The following is a 25,433-nucleotide window of genomic DNA, read 5'->3' as shown; positions in this document are numbered from 1 at the left end:
TTGGCATTTTCAGGAAGCAAGGTGAATTCAAGGTTTTGCCACATGGCTAATTTTCATGCTGACCAAAGTTCACCTAGAGATCAGCTGACATCAGTCCCCCCCCCCCCCGCAAAAAAAGAGGCTGAATAGAACCATTACAAAACACTCAACACCCTATGCTTGTTGGAAGGCTGATGGGAGAACCACACTTGCTTGGGTACAATGGTCAGGTGTCTGCAAGAGTTTACAAGCAAGAGAATCTCCTTCAAGCCAAAGTAGTAGGAAGAAGAGAGGTTTTCATGCTGCAGAGACCAAGGTAGACTTGGATATCATAAGAAAATTTAGAGGCCCTCGACCTTGTATATTTAAAAAAAGCCAATTTAAACTCTGAAGGTAACACTAAGGCAGATATTTAAATAATATTCAATGCAATCCTATTATCTACTCAGAAATTGACCCTGCTGAGTACAATAGACCCACTTCCTCGTAACCAAGTATTAGGATTGCAGCCTTGGTCTGTGGTGAACAGCATCAGTTTTTAAAAGCGTCAGGCTAATCTACGAGCCACATCCACCATGGTTTGTATAAATTGTGCAAAAGCTGGGCTGTTATCCAAGCAGATTGCAGGCTCCTGCAGGTAGAAAATAAACCACTGTAAACGCTGATGGAGGTCCATTCCACCTCATCAGAATGAGAAATCAATTGACCTTGAACTTCTTCTATCTTGCGTGTTACTTTTACCGGTTAGAATGAAATGCAGAGCTCAGAGGGAAAAAAGGCATATACTGAAACCACTGCTTCAGGTTTTTCCCACTCTTTATTGCCAACAAATGTATATTTAAAATCACGGTTGCAAAAAAATGTATGTAATAAATACTTCACTTTAGGCTGTAATAAATAAAAAAAAATATTAACAAGGAATGCACTTTGCCAGCCACAAGTGTGATCAGTTCTTGGAAGAAATAAGAAAAAATGTATGGCCATAGTTCACAGTTAAGCAGCCACAAGCTGCCCCAAATAGTTATTCGACAACAATGAGATCGCCCTCCCTCCCAATTCCTCAAGTGTTATTCACAGTTTTAAAGTCCTCCATCAGAACTGTTCTCTGCAGAGCTTCAAGTCCAACTCCTATCTTTCAAAAGGGAGTGAAGCAAGGAAAGCTACACTCCAAAAGAATTCCTTGTCACACCATTAATCCACCAAAGACGGCTGCAGTAGGCTCCATGTCTGGTACCAGCCCAGCACATAAGATATTTGTTCGTACCAGTCCCTACTCCTCACTCATCCATCAACATACTAGCTTTTTCCAACTGCCTCCACTGTAGACTTCAGTGAGAGAAGTCCTTTTGGTTTTAGAAGAGTTCTTTTTAATTTAATTGCATCTTTGCAACAGCATATTCAACGCATATTCCATTCGCTGCTTTAGATCCAGGGAACACCCAGACATCAGAAGGGTCGTCAAGCGAAACGTTGTCGATAGCCTATCTTCATTGATATAAGTAAGCAAATATTCCTCATTTTGGTTGCATATGATGATTTTTGTGTGGTCATGGTAGAAGTTCACCTGCCAAGGAATTAAGAGGTGCTGTTTAATGCAATTGTTCCAACCTCTCAATGCACATTTCATGGCACTGCTTTCAGTTTTCGGCAGTGCTCTCCAAGTATTTTGTGGACACAGCCTTCCTTTACAGCTTAGATTACAAGCATAATAAAAAAGCCTTTGCTCATGTGCTGCAGAATATTAAATGCCTAAAAGACAAAGCATCTCTGACTAAGCTCAATAGGGCCTTAATCAATCAAGACCACCTGCTTGAAGACAAAGATTGCAAGCCTTAATTTACGAAATGGCAACGCAATTTTGGAAGCAAGTCTCCTTGAAGCAGAATTTACTTCTGCATAACACATTTAAAGGATGAAGCTGTTATGTATCCAAAAACACCCCTTAAGGAATAAAGGTATTGTTCATCTTTAGTTGGTAGAGGCTTGTGTCCAGAATTTGAGAACTAAAATCACCTCAGGTAGCTTGAGAGCAGAGGAACAAAGAAGGTTCTGGTGATGTATTGGAAGATCTCTGTTAAACCACAGACTGTTAACCTGTGGCCATCCAGGTGTGTTTGACTAAAATGCCCATCAGCCCCAGCTAAGATGGTCATAGTAAAGGATTGCTGCTGTAGTCTAACCACATCTGGAAGCCCACAGGTTCACCAACCTCTCACTGGATCCTAGTGCAGGCATAGGCAAACTCAGCCCTCCAGATGTTTTGGGGCTACAACTCCCATCATCCCTAGCTAACAGGACCAGTGGTCAGGGATGATGGGAGTTATAGTCCCAAAAGTTTGCCTATGCCTGTCATAGTGTGCCTATGATGTCTTGTTGCTCCAAACCCAACAGGCCCCCCTCCGCATAATAGAATAAACCAAGTATTACAGATGATACAATATCATGTAACTTGTAGTAAGCCCATTTTGCATCTGTGTACACTTCACTTTTGGCCTTGGGATTTGTGAAAGTAGCACGTTTGGCCCTTCAAGCCATTGGGCTCCTCATCTTTCATGGAGTCAGCTGAATAGCTTATTAACACTATTTATGATAAGTTACTATTGTCATCAAGTTGTTAACACACTGTAAAAATAGTACACTCGCCATCTTAAGATCTAATCCCCACTGATTCCAGATAACAAGCCCCTACATGTTTTGAGCAAGCTGCATGTGTGGGTGGGCGGAGGGAGAAGAGAGAGAGAAGAAACTCTACCTGGAAAGTGCCATCATTGAAGAGCATCATCAATGCCTTGTCAGATTTCAACCACTGTAAGAGGTAAAGTCTGGGCCTACGGACATCTGTTACACTGGGCAGATCTCCTCCCTGAAAAGGAGAACACACAGTCTTGGTTAGAGCAGAGTTCATCAACACACAGGCTTTCTAACAAGCAAAGGATTCCAAGGCTTTTCATCCACATCACTTACATCCATGAGATTCTCCTCCATGTAGTGAGAGAAGTACTTCAAAACAGTTACTTGACTGATGAACTGTTCAGGGGCATCAGGAGTGGAAAACACGGAGCACTGACCAAGCTCTGCATAGTAATGGACTGTTCTGAAGGTAAGAAGAAGAAGAATATTAAGTTCAAGTAGACACAGAAGAGGAAAGCGTCACGTGACAACTTCGTTGTACATTGGGCCAGCCACTTACTTTTTGTCTGGAAGAAGACTCATGTGAGCACCATTGTTGAAGAGAACGCCCACTGTGTGATCCGACAGCTGGTAACCGAAGCCGTATTTATTTGAGTAGTCCACCCATTTCGTGACCCACTGGAAAGACGCAGCCAGTTGTTCTTTGGGAATGTGGTCAGATTCTGGCATGTTCTCCAGACAACCGCGCAACACTCTAGCCACAGTGTCAGCCACGCTTCCCATAGTACTATCTTCAAGGCCTGGGTGAGGGCAAAGAGGAGGGAACGTTACAGAAACCACATGCAGAGATGTCAATGAGCCTACCTCCTGTACATTATTCATTGGCCTATCGTCTCAGATTATGCCCCTAAAAGGCGGTTTGGCAATTTCTGCTACAGAATTTGCACTGAAGTTCTCAGAGTTCCCAACAGAAAGAGAAGCTGTAAAACTAGGTTTTAAAAGAGCTTGGGGATTTATCTGCACTCCCATCAATTCTTGCAGTTCTTTGTGGGGAGGAAAGACATGACAGTCCCACAGACTCGCCAACCAAATTTGTAGGTTTTTACTCTAGATTATTTGCTTGGCCAGTTTGACATGGGAGGAAGAATGTTTCTTTACAGGCCCTAAATCTTACATTCTTGCTTGAAGTACAGACTAAACACAGAACCGTCTACTTAACGCCATGTGCATCATACTTACATTCGCTGCTGCTGCTACAGCTTCCCAAAGTCCCCCGAACTATCATCCGGATAGCATCTCCGATTTGTTTGGTTTCTGCTAGCATGCCAGGTTTGGCTACAGTGGTGCTGGGAGGCTGGATCTCCTGAAAAGGCAGAAAATACCATGTTGTTGCCAAGGACCATCAAGGACAGATTCTTGTGTAATTCATGATCATGTTTCAGATTCCGTTTTGCAGGTACCCTGGTAGGTAGGCCTCACTAGCAAGGTGCTTATCACTGTGATGAACAGGATACATGCAAAGGGCTTTTGTTATTGCCCACAATGATGCAGTGTGTACTGTACATGCCACACAAACTGCCTTCGAGTTCCCTTTCAGGGAAGGCAAGGTCACCTAGCATCAGGAGGTGGAAGGCAGGTAGGACCTGAATTCATTTCCCCCATGAGAGCAAGCTTTGATTTCCCTTCACTTATGTATCTAGGAAGAGGCTGTGATAAACCACTGGGGAAGATTTCAAACTTGTTCTGTCCTTTTGGCAACTTGAACGACCAAAAATCAAAATTATTCTTGGTTGCAAACTGGGTCCCATTTCTTGAACAATGGAACAGAACAATGGAAAGATGTTTTCTTAACAAGATTTGGAAGAGCTTCTCATGCTGTTTGTTCTACATTTTTATTTGGTTACGTCTCATCACTCTGCCTGTGTCTGCACACACACCAGGCCTGCTTCAGCTCCCAAACATGCTGGAGATTGCAAATGCAACTGAAGTTTCAGAACTGCTGGCTTATCCTGAGCTAAGAGTCTTCCTAAGGAAGAGGAGGGGCAGCTGACAGCATCTCAGGATTATGCTGTACAGAGACACACAGATGCTGGATGATTTGCACTAATGAGTCCTGGAGTCACAGAGACCCTGCACAGATGTCAAAGGCTATGACAGCCATGTCACAAGATTACGCTAAGCTTCCTGAGCTCTCAAGGATTTCGCTAGCCACTCGTTTTTACTTGTGTTCAGCAATACAGGCTACCCTGTTACAAAAAAAAGCCCAACCAACCGAAATACATACCTCCTCTGGTCTGTGTTTCAGGGGTTGCTGGGTTATTGAGGTCTTTTTCAAGTCATGTCTAAGCTTGTATATTTCTTCATCTTCTTTAGCAAGCCGATCTGGAAGGGAGAAGAAAGCCACAGAAAATTTAGAGGGGGTTTTCCTATCCAAGTGCACATGACTGTCTAGTATGCAATACTTCCTGCCTTGACGAGACATACAGTCTCTTCCTGGAGTGTTGCTTCCTTTGCATGTGCCTGATCTCACAGAGCTGAACATGGATCTTATATTATAGAAAGAGTCGGCAGACCAGGAACTGCAGGCTGGCTTCAAAAACCCTCACAGTGATGCTTTAGCAGCTCTGCATTAAAAAGTTTAGCAGTGTGTATACACAAAATACGAAGCTTTTATAGGTGGCAAGAGATCAGCAGTAAGTATTTGTTACAGATGGGCAGAGGATGGATTGGGATCTACTCGTAGATCTCTGGGTGATTCATAAGATAGATCGGCAAGTTTTTGGATACTGGATTTACTTAATGATACAGCAACAACAAAAAAGGCTTTCCTCTCATAAAAGATGCACTGATGGCTTAGTAAGAAACTAAATTGATCCTTCCAGCCTGAAGTCTGCCTACTGTAGTGCATAGATAGTAGCCAGGTATGAATATATCTGCTTACTGTGTGTGTCAAAATATCTTGCTTTTTCCTTCTTGCCCCCAAAGAGAGCTGCAGCTGCCTTCTTGAAGAAATTCTTAGCCGGGCTTGACAAATTGAAGTCAGGAACTGTATGACAACAACTAGCTGGAAGCCTCTCTGGAGTGAAGCCCTGAGGAAACAAGATGTACAAAAACGGGCTGTCAGCTGGCTGTCAGCTGTAGCTCTGAACAGAAGCGAAACAAACCAAGAACAAGAATGCTACAAACCAGCAAGAAGAAGTCGTGTTGAACAATGTCATCTAAGCTGGGGCGGTCTTCCGGGTTTTTCGACAACATGCTTGCAATCAAGTGCTTTGCAGGAGGCAACAAAGACGATGGCAAGGAATATCTCGCTTCCCTTATACACCTGTAAGTTTCCTTCAGATTGGTTGTTTCAAATGGAGGCCTTCCGAGTAGCATTGTATACCTGTTGGAAGAGGAAGTATACAATTCATTATTTGAATCATTGCTAAGAATAATTAAAAAAAAATGTTTATAAGAAGGGCCTCAATTTAAGTAGTCTTTAAGCAAAAGCATCACAACCACTGACCATTACTAGTACTGGAAAAGGTTATGTCAGCTAAGTTTTGTAAGAAGGGGCTGAACTGAGATCAAGAACATGCCACAGGTCTGTGCAAGGCTCGAGGACGTGTGGGTTTGGTAACTAATGCAGATTAAGTATCCCAATATCAAGGGGCTACAAGGAGCGGGAAGTGGTGCTGGAAAGGCCCATAGCTCATCAGTGGATCTGTTAAAGACTCTGCATGCAGAAGGCATCCCATCCAAAGCCTTTGAGGAGCCTGCCAACTAGATGGGCATGGCATCACCAGGCTGAAGGTGGACCTTAGACTGGTTTGACTCAGTCTAAGAAGACTGCCCACACATGCAACAACATCTCCTGGTGAGGTTGCTGGAGAGTGTGTTTAATGTGATTTCAAAGGGGGGGATGAGGTCAGAAGGTGAGGCTTCACAATACCTTGCATTGTTTTTTGCCCCCATATACAACTATCACAAACAAAGCTTATTGTGCAAAATAAGCCAAATCTCCAGAGTTCTACATAATCTGAATAGTTACAGGTCACAGGAGAGCAACTTGGGTAAGGTCCTTGTAGGTTACATAATTTAACCTCCTGCTCAGTGCAATTGCTCAAAGAGATGTGCTGAAGGTCTGCTTGAAGACCTCGAGAAAGGCAAAGCCCACCCACTAGTTACACAGTTGCAGACAGGACCAAAAACCAGCTAAATACTCACATGACACAGCCCAGGGCCCAAATGTCAGATTCACAGCCATGCCCTTGTTTGTTCAGAACTTCTGGGGAGAGGTAATTTGGTGTGCCACAGATGGTTCTGAAAAAGACAATTGAATGAGAAGTTAAAACAATTAGCTATCAGTCCAACAACAGTTAAGACTCTCTCAAAAATTCAACGTTTGTCATACACTTTAGTGAAACCAATGCAATCCAATCCCAAGTCAGTGCATTTTAAATAGAGCATTAGTTTGGCCTCCAAAGCTATATGTTTTTGTTAAATACTGTACAGGTTCCACCTTAATTCTTTGCTATATGCAAACAGCCTGTATCTGCCTTGCATACTGAAGGCTCCAAGTTTAATCCCTGGCATCTCCAGGTGAAGCTGTGTGAAACCCCTGCATGAACCCCTGGACAGCTGCTGCCAGCCAGGGAATTACTTAGACCAATGGTCTGATTCAGTATAAGGAATGTCCCATGGTGGCAACTCACCATTAGCTATATAAGACTCCCTCCCCCAAATGTGCATGGGCCTGAAAATAATGGGGGTTGTTCACAGGCAGAAGAAGCTGACCCACTAAACTGTTACAAAAAAGGCCATTAAGAACATTGATCAGCTGTCAGATATCCTGGCTGGCAAGCCAATGATTTGAGAGCCAGCATCTCTCACTGCTATACATAACTAGAGATTACAAATCCCAAGGCAGTTCTGCTGTATTTAGGTTGCTGCCCTCTTTCCTTCTCAGGTCCTTACCTTCTCCTGTGCTCCAGCGGTTCCAGCCTTGCTGCCAACCCAAAGTCACCCACTTTCAAGTCCATGGAATCGTTAATGAAAAAATTACCTGCAGGCGCAAGGCAGAGGGGAAGAGGAAACATGGTGAGTCCAATTCAATGTCATGACGTGTTAGACAAGTGCTGACTCGCATCTAAAGAAGGCCAGCACATAGCTGGTGCTTTTGTTTTTATGAATGAATACCTAGCGCTATTACTCAAGCACTCCAAGACTCCACTGCCAGACAAGCTGATCCTATTCATTAATCCCCATGAATTGCAGTTTTCAAACAGCAGTTTGGTCTATGAGAAAGGAAACTGCTCTTTCAACATCTTATAAGCCCAGTGTCTTGGGAGATCAACATACCTAGCTTCAGGTCTCTGTGTAAGATTTCCTGTTCGTGAAGGTATTTTAATCCCGACACAATCTGCCTGAGGTAGTATCGCACTTCTGGTGCCGTCAACACCTTCCTTGCTTTCAATATGTGAGCCATAGACTGGAAGAAAAGAGAAAAACCCACAGGCAAGGTCACTCAGCTGAAAGCACACGATAAGCATTAGCATTATGAAAAAAGCTGAGGGGTGGGGGTCAAAGGCAAGGAATTAAGGGCTGCCTCAAGAAACTATGGACAATACCTTTTACACATTAAACATTTTTACACTATCGGCCGATTCCATGTAAGGGAATACCGGATTTCTCCCCATGGATGCTCACCCTTCGGCTGCAATACTCCAACAGAATGTAAATGTTCTCTTTGTCCTCAAAGTAGTGGTAGAACTGCACAATGTGCCTGTGATTGAGCATCCTGTGCAACTCGATCTCTTTATCAATCTGGAAGAGGAGAAAAGGGCACACACAAACGAGAAGCAGGTTATTACTGGCACCTCAGTATCCACATGCCACCGCCGTGGGAAGAGGCAGGGCTTAGATGTGAGCAAGCCACTGCAGAGGGAGAAAGGGAAGGGCCACCCAAGCACATAAAGAGATTCCTGAAAGGAGCGTCACAACACATACACACCTTTTCCCTTTGATGAGGTTTGGCTACTCGGCTGTGAGGAATGATCTTTGCAGCATAGACTTTGTTTGTGGTCAGATCCGTCATCTCGTAGCATTTTGCAAAGCCGCCCTGAAGAGACAAGGCAGAGCAGAAGAAGCACATTAGACGAGACAGTAGAGAAACTCCCCTCCGCCTCCCTCTTCAGGGAGCCCAAGTCAAGCAGGAAAAATCGGAACTACCAAGGGACCATGACTGCAAAAGGAAAAACCGGTGACAGTCTGCAGCCAAAGGACAGTCTGCAGTGTGCTCTCAATTCTCACTCTTTGCTAATCAAATTAATGCAGAGCCTTGGATGCTAAAGAGAGCCCCCCCCCCCCCAGGCAAGCTCTCTCAACCAGCAGTCAAAAATATGCAACAAAGGTACAGACAAATGACTATAAAATGCTTGAGGACTAGCTGCTTAAACCTGTAGCGAGAGGACAAAACCCTCCCCAACCGCCTCATGGGTGAAGCAGGCAATTCTCCTACAGATTCTTATTTTGTGACCAATGCACACACATTTATCCGTTTTTGCCATAAGCGCTCAAGATGAAAGGCACAGCAACCGACAGTTTTCTGCTGCATGTAATTGGGAGAAGAACAGCTGACTGACATGTACATTAATCACACCGGATAGCTGCCCTCCCTCTCCATGCAGCTATCCGTGTGGAGCCTTCTCCTCTTTTGTTTAGCAGCCCTTTAAGGCTGGCAGCTTATGCATGCACCAGCCTCCACAGGTAACACCCTACTTCGACAGGTGCCATAAGTGATCCGCAGAGGTGATAAAACACAAACGATAAAAGCATAAGGGGCTGCAAATAAAGCCAGCGGGACATAGGGACTCAAGATAGTGCAGCACAGACCCGATGAATGGAACCCTGGATTTAAAATGCCCTCTTTCTGAGAAGCAAATATAGTTGGAATTTTGCAAAGGAAGGGAAATGAAAAGGCACGATAGATGGACCGGGAGGAGCGGGGTGTGTGTGCGCTATTAATTATAAATTATTATTATTTATACCCCACCCATCTGGCTGGGTTGCCCCAGGTACAGAATGGGGGGGCAGATCAGATCGACAGGCTCAGATTAGGGAGGGCGCCTGCGTGCCAGAAATGCCAAAACGCACTGGCAAAAAACCTCTACACAAAATCAAAATAAATCGATGTTGGGTGGGAATCTATGAGCCCCCCCGACCCCACCCCGACGTTACAACCAGCTCTGCACACCAGTGACAGATCCACGAGACGGGTCCCTAAAACTGCCATTGCCGCCGCCGCCGCCGCCGGGCATTTACCTTTCCCAGCACCTTGCCGCGGCAGTATCGCCTTCCCGTGGTGGGGTCGGTAATAATCCGAGAGATCTCGGTGGCCGAGTGCGGGTGGTGGTGGTGCTGCTCGGCTGCCGACTCCGCCGCTTTCTTCCTTCGCGATTCCCCATTGCAGGACTTGCCCAGCGCCTGCTCGCCCATCTTGCCGCTGCTGCTGCTACCGGCTGCTGTACTGCCCGGCTGGTAAGCGATAGTCCTCAATAAATCCATAGCCCCGTCGGCAGGCTTGCCCCGGCGAAACAAACCCCGCTCCAGTTCCCAGCCCTCTCCCAAGCTCCGCCGCCGCTGCGCCGAACGCTCGCTCTGCGAAACGACGACCGCCTCCACGGCCTTTTATAGCGCGGGCAGGCGCTCCGCCCCGCGAGCCCCGACGTCACAATGCTCCGCCTTCCGAAGCGCAGAGCGGCCTATGGCGGGCAGCGCGTTGTCCGGCTGGCCGCGCGGGAGACCCGATGGAACGTTGGCCGCGACGCGCGTTAAGCAGCACTTGGGAACGCGCGCCCGCCGGAGCCTTCAAAGCGACACGCCCCTGGGGGAAAGAGGCCTCCGCGTAACTGCAACCTCGAACGACGCCCCTTCTCAGTCAACGCGCGCTTCCTTAGGAGTAAGCCACGCCGCCGGACCTCTTTCAGAGGAAACACTCCAGGTTTTCACTGCGGTCGGTGAGCCACAGTACAACCCAGCAGCGCCAAGGCCGGCCAGCTCCTGTATAACTTTTTAACGTTGGCCCGGCAAATGACAACGCAGCCACCGGATAGAGAAATGGAGACCCCCAGCCACAACGGCCCCTGGTCCCTTTGTTCCTTTGAAAAGCTGCGTAGCAAAAGTCCAAGCCGGCACCTTGCTTGCCATGGCCCCTGCAAGCCGCCTCAAGGCCCGTGGGGAGAAGTCATCAGCTCCCTATCTGGAACAATGGCTTAGGTAGGTTTGAGTGACGTTTCAACAGGGGTAGGGGAGGGATTACCCTGAGCCCCGCCCCACAGCTCCTCCCCCCCCCTCTCTCTGATTAGCTTTCCTTGCAATTCCTCTCTTCACTTGTTTTAGAATACAGCTCCTAAAGAAATGCAAAAATAGCCCTAGTATAACCCAGCTGTATAACCCAGCTACATGTCCTCACAGTGGCCAACCAGACACATGTGGAAAACCAGCAAGTGGGACCTGAGAGCGACAGTGGCTGGGGCTTATGGGAATTGTAGTCCAAATCAAGTGGAAGGTACCAGGTTGGTGAATGTGTTAAGCCAGTCCTGCTCTCCCCTTCTTCCTTGTCTCTACTGAATGGGAGACCCTGGACTCCTGGCCCTGATTGCGCCATTGACCTTACGTGTATATGTCATTCCTTCCTTCGAACGATACCTGTCTGTGAGCCAGCCCATTAAAATGGGCCTCCTTGCATACACGTTTAATGGGAGGGGGGCACACATGGTGTCCCTAGTCTTCAATGGACAGTGCGGATGTTAAGCCAAGATACACTCTGTGCAGGCCAGGAGCTTGTTTGTGTACTGAAGGTGCCCTTCATCACACCAAGGAAGGGCAACAGCTGCAACACCGAGGGATAAACTCCAGGATTAACATCCCAGGTGCCAAGAGGGAGAGACGAGATGCCTTCATTCGCTTCCCTCATTTTCTCTCCATCTGGCCTTCTGATGAACAGCCCATGTGGTGAACACATGCCAGGCTTATGAGGCCCAAATTAACGTGCCTGAGCCTTGCAGCACTGATTGCGATTTGGGATACGGAGAAGAGCAGCGTGGTATCCATGTCCTACGCTAATCAAGCCAAGGTCATTCAAGGACAAACCCAGCCTGGTGGTCCTTCCTCTTGGACCAGGCACTGCCTCCCTCTTCTATGATGACAAGGAAGGACATTGGCAGTGGCACCGAAAAGGCAGTTTAAAAAAATAAATCAGAAGTGGAATGTTCACATTTCCCTTCAAGCATGAAAATGGAGGTGACAGCTGGAAATGCCACATACTAAGAGAGATGTAACCCGCCCCCCGCACACCCAGCAAATTCAACCCTTTCCTTAAAGATCATCCCTTTTCTCTTTGGAATCAGACAGCTCACAGTTGTTCTATTAAAATTGCCCCATGCAAAATCAGCCATCTCCTCAGGACTTGGTAATATAACTGGATGTCACTGGGACGGGGCTTAAACTGCAGGGAGGTGAAACAATAGCAGGGGTTCAGCCTGGCAAAGCAGCGGCTTAATAGAGACCAAGTACAGCAGAATCACCTTTTGCGGTCTGTCTCTGTCTTGTGTCTTACTGACAGATCTCCTGGACACAGTCTCTTGGCTGCAGAAGGTCTGCCAATCAGCAGTCCCTGAGCTTAAAGATCTAGCTGTTGCTAAGTGGGTTACCTGCTGCAGATCTGGGATGAAGCCAGCGCTTCTGTCAGGTTTGGAAGAAACCAGCAGTGACCTCTAGCGGCATGTGCTGTTTAGTACACATGCTACTCAGGGCAGCAGCGTCCTGGGAAACTGGATGATATGATCTAATGTCCTGGCAAAGCCAAGAGGCCAAATTACCAACTGTGGCATGATAATTGCTACTTATTTGCCCTCGATCTTGCAAGGATTTACATGTGAAAAAAATAATAAAACCCAACCCTTGCCCTTGCTTTGCAGCCACCGACACTGTAGGTTGGATGACTAGGCAACATGGAAGTTTATTTTTAATCTTTGGTCCAAGCAGGTGGAAACCCAGCTTGCACACCTGAATTATGTAAATCGGCATTGCTCAATTAATGAAGTACTCAAATTGGGAGTTCTCGCTTCTCATGGGAACTTGGCAACCCAACTCATGTGGCATGCAGAATGTGCCGCCATGTTGCTTTAGTGGTGATGCACCAGGGTATACATATGCGCTGAGATAAGGAGCAATAGCTGCCGGACTCTTGGACAAAGAGACAGTGGTTATGGGAGGAGGAAGGAAGAGGCAGAAGTTCGGCTAGGACTGGAGAGGGTTGTGCCCTTGTGGTCCCTTCCAAATTCTACACTTCTATAATTCTGTGACTTGATCAAGTTCCAGTTCTGACTTAGACATGAATTTCAGTGGTTGATCTTGGCCCCTTCATGTGTTGTGGCAGAAACTGCTGGCCCTGATGTTGCATCCTTAGGCTAGCCCTGCTCATGTGCATAGAGTTTCCATTGCAGACACACCTCCATGCTTAACATGTGAAAGGGCTAGTCCAGGGACACAACATTGGTTGGAGGCATGGCCAGTGGTGTGGATGCAATGCATGAGAGGGCCCTGCGCACAAGTAACACATGTATGTGCCTGATCTCTTAGCTTAAACTACATTGATGGGGATCTGTCTGTGCTAAAAAATTAAAGCAGTATCATGCTGCTTTATACAGGCATGACTTCCCTAAAAGAATCCTAGGTTCTGTGGTTGGTTAAGGTTGCTGAGAGTTTGTTTGGAAACCCCTGCTCTCCTTCCAGAGCTACAGTTCTCAGACTGGTTTAACAATCAATCCCTTTTCCTCTGGGAATTCTACACCCATGAGGGAAACCCTGGGTTTTCAGAGTTAAAAGATGAGAGTCATGTACTAGAGACGTGAAATCCATTCAGAATTCCAGAATTGGGCCATCACGAATGATGATGACATTACTAATGCCTCTGTCTTTGTGATGTCAACAGAGATGTATGTGATCCTTCTTGCCAAATACACAGTGATCCCTGTAAGTTCCAGAGCTGAGCTACCAGAATCGGCAGATCAAAAAGGTAAGTGCGGTTTGCCTAATCTTGGCCCCATGTCAAGTTCCCTACAAGCAGGACTGGGGTGAAAGCAATGAGGCTTATTCCTTCTGCATCATGCAAATTAGCTCCAAGACGCAGCAGGAAACTTTGTATGGCTGATATGGCCGTTCTACTAAGATTTCCTTAGAAATATGTTCGGTGTGATCAGTTTGGCTTATCTTCACATGTGTGTTGAAGATTCAAGTGCTAGATAAAAGTTTGCTTAAATGAAGAGAGGTACGGTAACTCACAACTTACACACATTTAACGTGTGTCTTCAGCTTTACATCAGCATAAAAAAATATTTTTTAAATTGTTTAAAGGGGGTGAGCACCCAGGAAAAAATGACTTTGGCAATCCCACCCACCATTGAACCCAATTTGTTTTGGCTATGAATAATTTTGCCTGTATGTGCTACTCCTAGAACGTAACCAACCATGTAAGGTGAGTTGCCTGTACATTTTAAACACAGAAAGTGTTAAATGTCTTTTCACTGATATCAGCCAAACATTGCATAGTATCTCCCTCTTATCAGAATATCCTCTAACAGTGCACTGAGCCAGTGAGTGCTGATGGCTAATTTGCTTGTTTGGGGAAACCCCTGGATTTTCAGAAGTACAAAATCTTTAAAAAAAAAAAAAAAAAAAGCTTAAGGATGCAACCTTAAATTGAACTGCTTGCACAACTAAACAGCCAATGAGAACATGAGATGTTGAGTGACAATTGGTTAAAAGGGGCAGGGCAGAGAAAAGGAGGAAGTGTAATGGAGTGTTCCGGGAGAGGGCATGGCTGGCTGGAAGTTAGCAACCCTGAAAGGAAACATGTTAGCTAGGAGATACATATATGCTGTTGTGCCATGTATTTTTTAATCACACTGGAAGGCATTTTTGCATGTCCTTAGACTGATGTACTGGAGCATATATAAGGCACATGGGTGAATTTCCAGAATGTACAGTGGTGTATTGGAAGTTACATACCCATCCATTCCAATGGACCTATTCACCCACTGTGGCAGTTTACAAGAAGACGATCTCTATTTCCGGCTGATGCCACCATAGGGGGAAAATCATTAAGTGCAACAAGAAAAGAGAATGCTGAAGTTAAGAAAGCACAATCTGAATGTTTAAGTGTTTTAAGATCGCCAATTCTAAGCAAATAAGTAACAAATCATATGTCCCACAATGTTCAAACTGGAATGAAAGAGAAAGGAAGGAAGGAAGGAAGGAAGGAAGGAAGGAAGGAAGGAAGGAAGGAAGGACTAAAATCGGGGGACATAAGAAGAGCCTTCTGGATCAGGCCAGTGGCCTATTTAGACAAGTACGCTGTTACCAAATTGGCCAAACACCTATGGGCAGTCTCCTCTCCTGTGTTTTCTAGCAAGGGATATACAGTGGCATTTCTGCCTCTGACATGGAAGTAGAACACAACCTGCTGCCCAGCTTGGAGATGCAAGAAGGTGCTTAACACATATTAAGGAGTAACTAATCCATGGGTAGGCAAACTAAGGCCCACGGGCTGGATCAGACCCAATTGCCTTCTGGATCCAGCCTGCGGATGGTCCGGGAATCGCCACGTGGGTCGCCAGAATGCACATTCTTTTCTCCCTCACACGGCGCCACCATCACCTCCTCCCTCCCTCCTCCTGGCTTCTCCCCGCCCTGTCTAGAGGAGGATGGGGGCTGGGCTTTGTTGGTGCCAGCAGCATCAGCGCTCAAGCAGCTGCCATTTTAAGCAGCCCCTCTCCGAAGCCCTTTCGTGCGCCGCTCAGCGTCCCGTCGCCAGCCCCTGCCGCAAACAAGACACAGGTAAGCAGCCACCGGGGCTCATGGGGCTCTTGCATCATTTCCCCCCAAAAAAATATAGTCCGGCCCCCAACAAGGTCTGTGGGACAGTGTACCGGCCCCCTGCTGAAAAGGTTTGCTGACCCCTGAACTAATCCATGCTAAGTGATGTTGAGCAAGTTCCTCAATGTTCTGTTCTCGGCTCTGGCACCAAAGCTTCTTACCACGTTTTCTGTGCCACCTGATCCTGTGTGTTCTGTTCCTTTGCTCACGAGGCTTCTGTATTCAGCTCTTCTGCAGGTGGACACAACTTTGGCCAGTTCTACTATCTCTTGATGGCGCTGTGGGTAAAACCTCAGCGCCTAGGACTTGCCGATCGCATGGTCGGCGGTTCGAATCCCTGCGGCGGGGTGAGCTCCCGTCATTCGGTCCCAGCTCCTGCCCACCTAGCAGTTTGAAAGCACAATTAAGTGCAAGTAGATAAATAGGTACCGCTTTATAGCGGGAAGGTAAACGGCGTTTCCGTGTGCTGCTCTGGTGCCGGTTCGCCAGAGCAGCTTCGTCACGCTGGCCACGTGACCCGGAAGTGTCTGCGGACAGCGCTGGCTCCCGGCCTCTAGAGTGAGATGAGCGCACAACCCCAGAGTCTGTCAAGACTGGCCCGTAGGGCAGGGGTACCTTTACCTTTTACCTTACTATCTCTTGAGCACATCTTTCTGGAGCTCTCATACAGCTGGGAAGTTGCTCCTTGGGGAAATAATTTTCCGACACTTTTTCTGAAAAGTTCCTTCCTTCCTTCCTTCCTTCCTTCCTTCCTTCCTTCCTTCCTTCCTTCCTTCTTTCAGCTCAGATAAGCACTTTCCTAGCCTCCTGTGGTTCAGATATGTTAGCATTGCCCCTGTTATTTTGAGAAGAGGGTGCCTATACAGTGAAAAGTTGGAAATAAATGGAGAATGAAATTACACCTTTTATTAGTCAAGGGGGAAATCGCTCAGACTGATGCCTAGAAAATGTGGGCCAAGCGGAAAACCACTCCCTCCCACGCTTTCTAGGCACGGGAGAAGAGAAGTGTGGAGGAGCCCTTATTCAAGGCAACCATCCTTGCTTTCCTTGTTCAGAACAGTTGGTTTCAGGTACATTTATCAATAAGCTGTCTTGTAGCTCCCCCTGGCGGCCGACTCACATAATGATATATCTTCGGCCTGCTGTTCTATACTGTATTTAAATTGAACTGTTCCATCTGTACCTCACTCCAAATATATTGCCATTTGATTTTTTAAAGGTTTACGTTGCCTGATATTTTCAAATTGTAATTACATTTTAATACAAAACGTTCCTGAGCGCGCTGCAACTTTCTTTCCCCCTCAAAAGAAGGCGTCAGAAGTTTAAGAGCTGTACACCTGGCCTGAGCCAAATCCTTGATCCTGAACCAAATGAGGTCAATTTGGAGTTGGTCCAGAGTGTGTCAGGGCAGCAGCAGATCACCTCGGGTTGGATCCACCCTGTGCAATTCAGGGCTGTCAAAAGGAGGGGCAGTAAGGGAGAGGAGAAGGAGACTATGCAGGCAGAGATTCTCACCTGTACTTCTTTCCTGCCTCTCATCACCACTCTTGCAATGTTTAATTAGGCTTTAAATTCCTAATTAAACATTAGGGCTGTGCAAGGTCCCCAATTTAGTTCAGGGGCCAGGTTCTTGATAGGTTAGTCTGGCCCTGATCAAAGCCCAGTCTGCATTGCCAAATTGAGAGTTGCTTGCACAGCTCTAGCAGTTACTTAATTTTATTTATTTTTATCGCGTATTTTTAATTTTATTTATTACTATCATAAGTAACATTCAGTTACTTAATGTTATTTATTTTTATTGCAATTATATTCAGTCTTCCTTTCCTCCAAGGAGCGCTATTCACTAGGCAGTACATTTTACCACCTGCACATTAATCTACATTCCCAAGGATGCTGCAAAATCCATCCATAATATTCCAATTTGTCAGATGGTGGTAATATTGTGTAATGACTTACCCAAGTCAGACCTCTTCCACACACTGCAGATATTTGGATGTGGGAGTTCAGTGCTTAATTTCCCTGTTAATAATTGCTTGGGGGGGGGGATCAATCTGCAACCCTGTTAAACCTAGAAAACCATGCAACCAGAATACTGCCCCACATTTTGTTGCATGGGGGAACATTTAAGCTCTCCCCTTTTAGTTTTTGTTAGCATGATCCATGTTGTGAAAATGAAAAATTGCTAGAATGGATAAGCCTCAGTGAATGAACTGCAAAGGCTTCAGGGAAGATACATGAGTGGCAGATGTCATAGCATGAGACCCAGCAAGGAGCTCAGGATCTTGCCTCAGTTCCAAAGGTGGACCATTGTGTCTGCACATCATTACGTTCCTTTGAGAACATTCATAAAGTAGCCAAGTGCACAGCAAGGAAATGGTATCAGGGCACTTTGGAAAGATGCCTGAATAGCCAATTAAATGAAAAGAATTTATCTGCTGCAACAGATGCTCCGTCGCCTTGGCCTTGCTTGCAATTTGACTGGGCTGGGGAGGGTTAAAGAAACAGCCATCTGCTAATTTGCCATGTCTGTGAAAAATGGGAGATAATTTCCTTATCGCATTGAACATTAAGAATAGAGGCAAGTGAAAATGAAGAGAATGGCAGAACCTGCATTGAAAGTATTCCCCCTCCCCCTAGGACAAGGCCCATTAAAGTAGAATGGAGCCTATAAAGAAAGTAGAGGGGCTTATCAATAATTTCTTTACTTTTTAAAATAATCAGTAATGACTTCATTATTTTTTTTTGCCATCCCAGGCAAATGCAGTGGACGACAGAAGCAAAAACTGGTTTCTTCCACAAGCCTATTTTCATATCAATTGAGTAAGCAGTGAAGATTTTACAACCATACACCTGCAGTCCACTCCTGTGTTTACTTAGAAACAACCTCAGTTTAGACAAATATACTTTTACTCAGTGTGCTTAGAATTCCAGACTAAAGATGCTATTAATGGCAACTCCTACTGGATCAGAAAAGGCGGGGTCAGTATCTGGCTGAGTTAGGCAGAGGGCCATAGCTCAGTGGCCAAGCAGCTGGTTGGCTTGCAGAAGGTTCAATCCCTGGCAACTCCAGGTAGAGCTGGGAGAGATGTCCCTCTAAAATCCTGGAGAGCTGCTGCCCGTCAGTGTAAACAATACTGGCTAGATGGACCAACAGTCTGACTCAAGTAAGGCAGCTTCCTGGGTTCCTAATCAGGCAAAAAGCAGCTTAATATGTGCCCTCTTTCAACTATTGTTGTGTAGCATCACAGTCTTCAGGGCTCGGCCGTTTGTCACCTGCGGTGGTGCCTCCTTCCATTTCAGCTGTTGGCTGTTTTCCGGAGTCATGCAGCGCTTTGACCCTTGAAACCCTAGGGAAGAAGTAGACTCCACACACAAGACTTTGAAGATGACGCTTTGCTTGCAGAATGCCAACTATTACAAGCAGTATCCTACATATATACCGAGTCCAATGCAATGCTTTTCATTCTCTTGAGCCCAAGAGAGGGTCTTCTTGGTTCTTGCTGCTAAAACTCATTTGAAGCAGCCCCTGAATTATAGCTTGTCTGTCCTCACCAACTCCTGCAGACACAGCGTCTTCACACTCAGCAAAACAACAATGAAACAGCCAACCTCCATCTCCCACCCTCTCCTATCTCTACCTGAGACACACACATGCTCACTTTAAAAGGGAGTTAACAAACTGACGAGACAATGATTCGGCATTTCTGTGACCTTAATTGGAGTCACAAGATTTTGCAGATGTTACATTCCATTACATAGGTTTTCAGGGTGGATGGGACCAATCCAATTTATTCTTTGTAAAATACATGTTCTAACAAATACTGTGCAAATCCCAACACCAGCTACTTCTTGGGACATCTTGATAGCTTCCATCCAGTTCTGAAAGTCTTGTTACGCTCTTGAACTCCTGAATGGCGACTCGTGAGCACTGAGTCTGCTGCTAAATCTGTACCTCTTTGTTACTTACAAGTAAGAGCCTCTGTCTGCTTCTGTTGGGAAGAAGCCGGGTCACATACGCACCTTGCAAGGTTCCTAAAAGGATTGTAGAGATGATATAGGTGAACCAATTTTTTTAAGCGTGAACAATTTTAGGTGCTAAAGTATATACACAGTAAGCACTATTATCACACTGGTTATGTCTTGTTAAAATTAGACCTGGGAGAAGAGACGGTGGAAGAAGATTGGAAGAAATTCAAGACTTATCTACAAAAATATTGTAAATTGTATGAATGTTAAGAAGGATGCTAGAGTACAAACAACTTGGCACCATTAAGCTAGATGAAGTGAATTATGAAGATAAGCTAAATTTAAGAAAAGATAAATTTTTGGAAGTTTCAGGTTATATTTAATTTTTTAAGATTTGAATATAGGATATCTAAAATCAGAGATATAACATTGGAAAACTAGATAATAAGAATAGAAACAAGGGGATAAATTTGCTGAATAAAATTTTATAGACAGGAACGCAGGAGCGGGAGATGTGAGGGAGTCCAAAGAAGTTAAGAAAATTATGTTAAGAGATGTGTTATATTGTATTGTTTATTGGTATTGTAATTAAAATTAAACTGTTAATAAATATTTTAAAAAAAATAAAAATAAAGTATATACACACTAAGCACTATTATCACACTGGTTATGTCTTGTTAAAATTAGACCATTTAAAAAGGCATCCAAGAAACCTTCTGATATATTCTCAGCTGAAATAATAATTCTCATCCTGATTTGTAAACAGCAGGGCTCTCCAAAATTCAGATGGTTGGATTTTTACACAGCAGCTGTGCAGCTGTTAATCATTTGTTTCTGCAGAGTCTAGGTGTCCTCCCAAAGTGAAGGAGTCTATCTATCCCAGGGCTATCACATTCTCTCAAACACTCTGATTGCAATATTTCACCCTTGGGAAAATGTGGGGTCCATTCTAACCCTTTAATAATAATAAAAAAGCAACAAAACAGCCACAAGACCTCCAGCTATGTCAGTTTATTAACCTTTTGCTGTGTGTGTGTGTGTGTGTATATATATATATATATACACACACACACTTCATTGAAGCCTGTCCAACCAACTGAAGAATGCACATTTGCTGTGCTTTGTTTTAAAGCAGGGAATGCAGACTTCTGCACTCCCTGCAACAATGCAACTCCCCGTGCATTATATTGCTGTGAATTTGGGGGGGGGAGCCCCCTTCTAATTCCTGCATCCAGCACATTCAGTTCCTGGAACAGCCAGGCTAGCTTCTTGACCCTCTAAGCACAGGCCCTCTAAGCCCAAAGGAAGTGGCTCTGAGACAGATTTCAAATGGGTAGGGGCTCCTCCCTCAACTCACTGGTAGTTAGAAAGACAAAAGGCCGGAGTAGAGATATGGGAGAGCTACGAGACACAGGCTGCAGGCCGGGCAGCTGAGAGACAGAACCATGCCTGACTTCTGCTGGAATCCAAGTCTGTGGCTATGGGACAAGCAAGACTCTCTTGGGGTGTTAATGCTGTGAGCCCCTTCATCGTATTTCCTAGTAGTGCAGGACCAGAGCACCTATGAAGATATAGTGCTAGGCAAACCACCTATTGATCTCTTTTAAGCCAAGCAGGGTTAATCACTTTTAAGTCCCTTTTGTATCGATGTGAGTAAATTAAGCACATGCTTAATGCTCCCATTGAAATCATTCAGGCAGCACTTAACTTTGGCCCTTATTTTTTAAAAAAATCACTTGGAGATTTCCCATGAGTCAGGGACAGGCGGTGATATATTTGCACACACACACCCCCTTCTGTTTAATGCCTCTAGTTTAAATCCTGGGGACTTTTTTTCTTCCCTCTTTGCTGCATTAGGCTCCAGTTTTATAATCAACCCCTGAAAAGGATGGGTTTCCCTTCCTATCTTTCACTCTGGATTCTTCAGCAGTGCAGCTTGGGAGATGCCTTTTATTAAAGTGAGTTTTTTAGGGCAGGGAAAAATCTCTGGAGCTTGAAGGAACTCAATTGATTTTTCCACTCCTCAAAAGAGTAATCGTCAAAGCCTTTAAAAGGGGGGTGGGGGGCTTGGAAGAGTAATGCAAACTGAAACACCAGCAAAATCATAAAACCAGGAGGCCTATACATCTTCCTGAGCCTATTTGAAAGACTGAACAGCGCTTAATGAAAGATGCAGACTGACTATTATAGATCAGCCTTCCACCACGTTCTGAAATGCAGACAATGTTGTCCCCTAATTGTGTTTAATAGTTAAGACAGAGGTGGAAACATGAGAAATAATGCGTAGAAAGCTGCATTTGAATGGCTCAGAAGCAGAGAACAAAGAAGAGTGGAATATTTGATAAGAAAAGAGCTGTCATTATTATTTTGCAGCTTTATAAACCACAGCCGAAAGCTACCAAAGTGGTATACAGTAATATTATTATTATTTATTCAATTTATATACCCCCTTTGTCCAAAGATCCCAGGGCGGTGTACAACATTAATAACAAAAATGCAGTATCGTAGTAAAAACATAACTCCCAGTTTACGCAGGGAGTTCCAAGACACCATGTGTTTAAGCAAAATCACATATATTTGAAACACCAGTGAAAAGTCCTGCAAACACCCTGTTCCGCCCCTGTCCTGTTACAGCCCTTTTTGTGATGTTTTTGTCACATTTTCGGGTCACTTCCAGGTTTGGCACAATCGCACATATTTTGAATGCACATTATTGGGGTGGGGGGTTGCCTGTACACAGCGTAATAATAAAATAATCACAATAACAGTCCATCCCTGCTCCTCACACATTTAGCAGGCCAAAGATTACTTAATGGCCAAAGGCCTGGGTAAAAAGGAATGTTTTCACCTGGGGCCTAAAAACATGTAATGATGGGGCCTCTCTGGGGAGAGCATTCTGTTAAGTTGTGCGTGAACATATCAGACGACACAGTGGTTCCTCAATGAGCTCTTGTTTATTCACAGTCCAGAATAGAACCTACTTATATAGAGCTCAACTACAAGGCATCAGTAACAATTTTCTGTAACTACCGTATTTTTTGCCCTATAGGACGCACTTTTTCCCCTCCAAAAATGAAGGGGAAATGTGGGTGCATCCTATGGGGCGAATACAGGCTTTCACTGAAGCCTGGAGAGCTCTCCAGGCTTCAGGAAGTTCTGCGCAACCCTCCGGAGCCCGGCGCAAGCCGCGCTGGCCTCCGGAGGGTCGCGCAGAGCTGCCTGCCCTCCCGGGGTCCGTTCTGGGGGCTGGGGGAGGGGAAACTCGGGCTTCCCCCTCCCCCTGCCCCGCAAGCTCCCAGAGCTGCCTGTTCTGGGGGCTGGGGTCAGCGGAAGCTCAGGCTTCCCCTGCCCCAGCCCCGTGTCTTGGGGGGGGGGAATAATTTTTTTTCTTTATTCTCCCCCCCCAAAAAAAAAACTAGGTGCGTCCTATAGGGTGGTGCATCCTATGGAGCAAAAAATACGGTATCCAATCACTGAACGTCACTTTCAATTGCTTATCTGCATTTGTGGACCTGAGTGAAAACTATCTACAGTATCCCCCTACTGGCCCAGGGTGAGAACTTCAGTACATAACACATTTGACACACGGGGGGGCCACCGCAGAAAGTACAACAGGTAACAGACTCATAAGACTTTTAGAATGTTGTGAGCTTCAAGGAGTTAACACTCTGTGCTAAGTGGAAGTGGACCTTGGCTAAAGGTCACAGAAGCTTCTCACCATGCCTGAAACGGCTCAGGACCACAGAGCCTCAAGCATTCTCTCCCCTGTGCTCATCATCTGCCGCCTTTCTTCGTCTGCCTCCTGCACTTAAGGTCTGGAGGGTGGCAACATGATAACGGGCCTTTTCTGCGGTGGCTCCCTGCCTATTGAAGGCCCTCCCCAGGGAATCTCACCTGGCACCTTCATTGCATATCTTTAGGCGCCAAGCGAAGACACCCAGGCCTTTGGCTGATTAACGTTCTATGGCTTTTTAAAAAGTGTGTATGTAGGGGGGCGGTTATTGGTTTTTTTTGTTTTATTATGTATTTTATATTCTCATTTTGTATTTTTCTGTTGTGAACTGCCCTGGGATCTTCGGATGAAGGGTGATCTGCAATTTTAATAAATAATAACAACAAAAATAATAATAATGTGGCATGGCGAAATGAGCCTCTTTTTCTCGTCTTGTAGCCTGGAAACACAGCGAGCCTTTGCTGAGCTATAATCTGCCCTTCCTGTGATGCCTCATTCTCTATACTGCTGAGCTGATCAGAGAGTACAGCTCAGCAGTGGGCAAACTGTTACCTCTGATCAGCCAGGTAGCATAGAGAATAGAGTTTGCTGATGGGAAGTTACAACTCAGCAACTGGGAAAATAGGGTAGGGGGCAGATTGGAAGGGGAGGTCCTGTAGGGTTCATCTAGCTCATAAGACAGGGGTTCCCCATCCCTGGTTTGGAGAATATGCATAAATATAGGTGTAGATAAGCCCTCTTCTCCCCATGAGGAAAACACTCTTGTGATTGCGTCATCTCCTTCATCAAATCTCACATTTATAGAGCAATAATATTGCTTCTCCAAGAAAATAGCATTCAAAGCTATGGCTACCTTGGTTTCAAAAGATAGAAAGCTCCCTGCTGTCTGGAAATACAGAAACAGAACTTCGGGGAAGCTGGTGAAATTGGGCAATAGATCATTATATTCTGTCACCCTAAAACACCCTCTCCTCATTTCATTTGACTGAGCTTTGGCAGCAGTAATTGGACATATAAAGCTTTCTACCTGGGAGGCGTCAGATCAAATCCAAGCCAAGTTGTTTAAGGTCCAGAAGTTGTCATCTCACAGCTGCTTGCTAACCTGTGAGAAATGGATGTGTGGCCTCAGACTAGCACTTAATTGGACACCAGGAGTGCTGATGCAAAAACTGGGGAAAGCAGCAACAATTCTTACTTGGTAATTAATTTGGGATGGCCACTGAGCCTTTGATCTGTTTTTTTGGGTGGAAGGAAGACAGATGAAGAGTTTAAGGAGAAACCGCAGCACGTTCTTCACCTCTGGTATAAACCCAGCTCTGCCATTTGTAATCTCTGAAAGCCCATCTTTGCAAGTTTGCAATAGGGTTCAGTAGAACTGAGCCTGTTGGATGTGGAAGGCCTCAACTGACCAGTGCCAATAGTGACATTATTAACACCTCTCCTTCAGTCCCCTCAAATGTTTTGTGGCCATTTTAATTTACTTATTTTTCAATATTTTCAGTGTTTTAAAAAAGAAACCCAGAAGGATGAATGTTTAAATGATCAATAAGTGCACATATCCCACTTTTAAAGCAAAATGGTGCATGGTCCATCAATTGTGTGGCCAGACTCAACTGATGTTCAGCTTGCTAGCAGTGGTGGCTGGCGTCTGAGACTGATGGTCAGACCACACCTAGAATAAGGTGCCCAGTTCTGGGCACCACAATTTAAGAAGGATATTGACAAGCTGGAACATGTGCAGAGGAGAGCGACCAAGATGATCAAGGGTCTGGAAACCAAGCCTTATGAGGAATGGTTGAGGGAGCTGGATATGTTTAGCCAGGAAGACTAAGAAGAGATATGATAAAAAGGTAAAGGGACCCTGACCATTAGGTCCAGTCGTGGCCGACTCTGGGGTTGCGGCGCTCATCTCGCTTTATTGGCCGAGGGAGCCGGCCTACAGCTTCTGGGTCATGTGGCCAGCATGACTAAGCCGCTTCTGGCGAACCAGAGCAGCACACGGAAACGCCGTTTACCTTCCCACCGGAGCGTTACCTATTTATCTACTTGCACTTTGAAATGCTTTCGAACAGCTAGGTTGGTAGGAGCTGGGACCGAGCAATGGGAGCTCACCCTGTCGCTGGGATTCAAACCGCTGACCTTCTGATCGGCAAGTCCTAGGCTCTGTGGTTTAACCCACAGCGCCACCCGCGTCCCACCAGAG

The 25,433-nt window shown here is 45.5% G+C and overlaps 1 protein-coding gene and 1 long non-coding RNA gene across 5 annotated transcripts; one reads left to right on the top strand and one right to left on the bottom strand.

The window, feature by feature from the left end:
* Window positions 1–777: 777 nt before the first annotated feature.
* On the bottom strand, window positions 778–10,816 carry PLK2 (polo like kinase 2). The gene is made up of 14 exons (XM_083703547.1): window positions 9,916–10,816; window positions 8,606–8,713; window positions 8,302–8,418; window positions 7,954–8,083; window positions 7,570–7,657; window positions 6,820–6,915; window positions 5,797–5,995; window positions 5,552–5,699; window positions 4,895–4,992; window positions 3,850–3,973; window positions 3,170–3,410; window positions 2,944–3,073; window positions 2,732–2,842; window positions 778–1,543 (listed from the first exon to the last, which is right to left on the bottom strand). The coding sequence occupies exons 1-14, from the start codon at window positions 10,156–10,158 to the stop codon at window positions 1,352–1,354; spliced, it is 2,025 nt and encodes a 674-aa protein (XP_083559673.1). The 5' UTR covers window positions 10,159–10,816; the 3' UTR covers window positions 778–1,351.
* LOC310827556 lies at window positions 10,729–22,492 on the top strand. Of its 4 annotated transcripts, none has more exons than XR_014556404.1 (3): window positions 10,729–10,869; window positions 13,589–13,672; window positions 22,462–22,492. It is a non-coding gene; the product is annotated as an uncharacterized lncRNA (long non-coding RNA). The 4 variants fall into 4 exon arrangements; XR_014556405.1 differs by lacking the exon at window positions 22,462–22,492 and adding an exon at window positions 18,286–18,456; XR_014556406.1 differs by lacking the exon at window positions 22,462–22,492 and adding an exon at window positions 16,521–17,231.
* The last annotated feature ends 2,941 nt before the right edge of the window (window positions 22,493–25,433 follow it).

This window comes from Podarcis gaigeae, assembly GCF_964106915.1.
Source record: "Podarcis gaigeae genome assembly, chromosome: 11".
In the NCBI taxonomy this organism is placed as follows: Eukaryota; Metazoa; Chordata; class Lepidosauria; order Squamata; family Lacertidae; genus Podarcis; species Podarcis gaigeae.
The sequence above is the reverse complement of the archived record's forward strand: the minus strand, read 5'-3'. Positions and strand labels throughout refer to the sequence as shown.

What these genes read in the sequence shown, in the direction of transcription:
- PLK2 (XM_083703547.1), bottom strand. Translation starts at nt 10,158, where the DNA reads ATGGATTTATTGAGGACTATCGCTTACCAGCCGGGCAGTACAGCAGCC. An exon ending in TGGAGTATTGCAGCCGAAGG is followed by an intron (nt 8,084 to 8,301) that starts GTGAGCATCCAT and finishes CTTTTCTTCCAG; the next exon opens with TCTATGGCTCACATATTGAA. An exon ending in CTGTAGCAGCAGCAGCGAAT is followed by an intron (nt 3,411 to 3,849) that starts GTAAGTATGATG and finishes GCCCTCACCCAG; the next exon opens with GCCTTGAAGATAGTACTATG.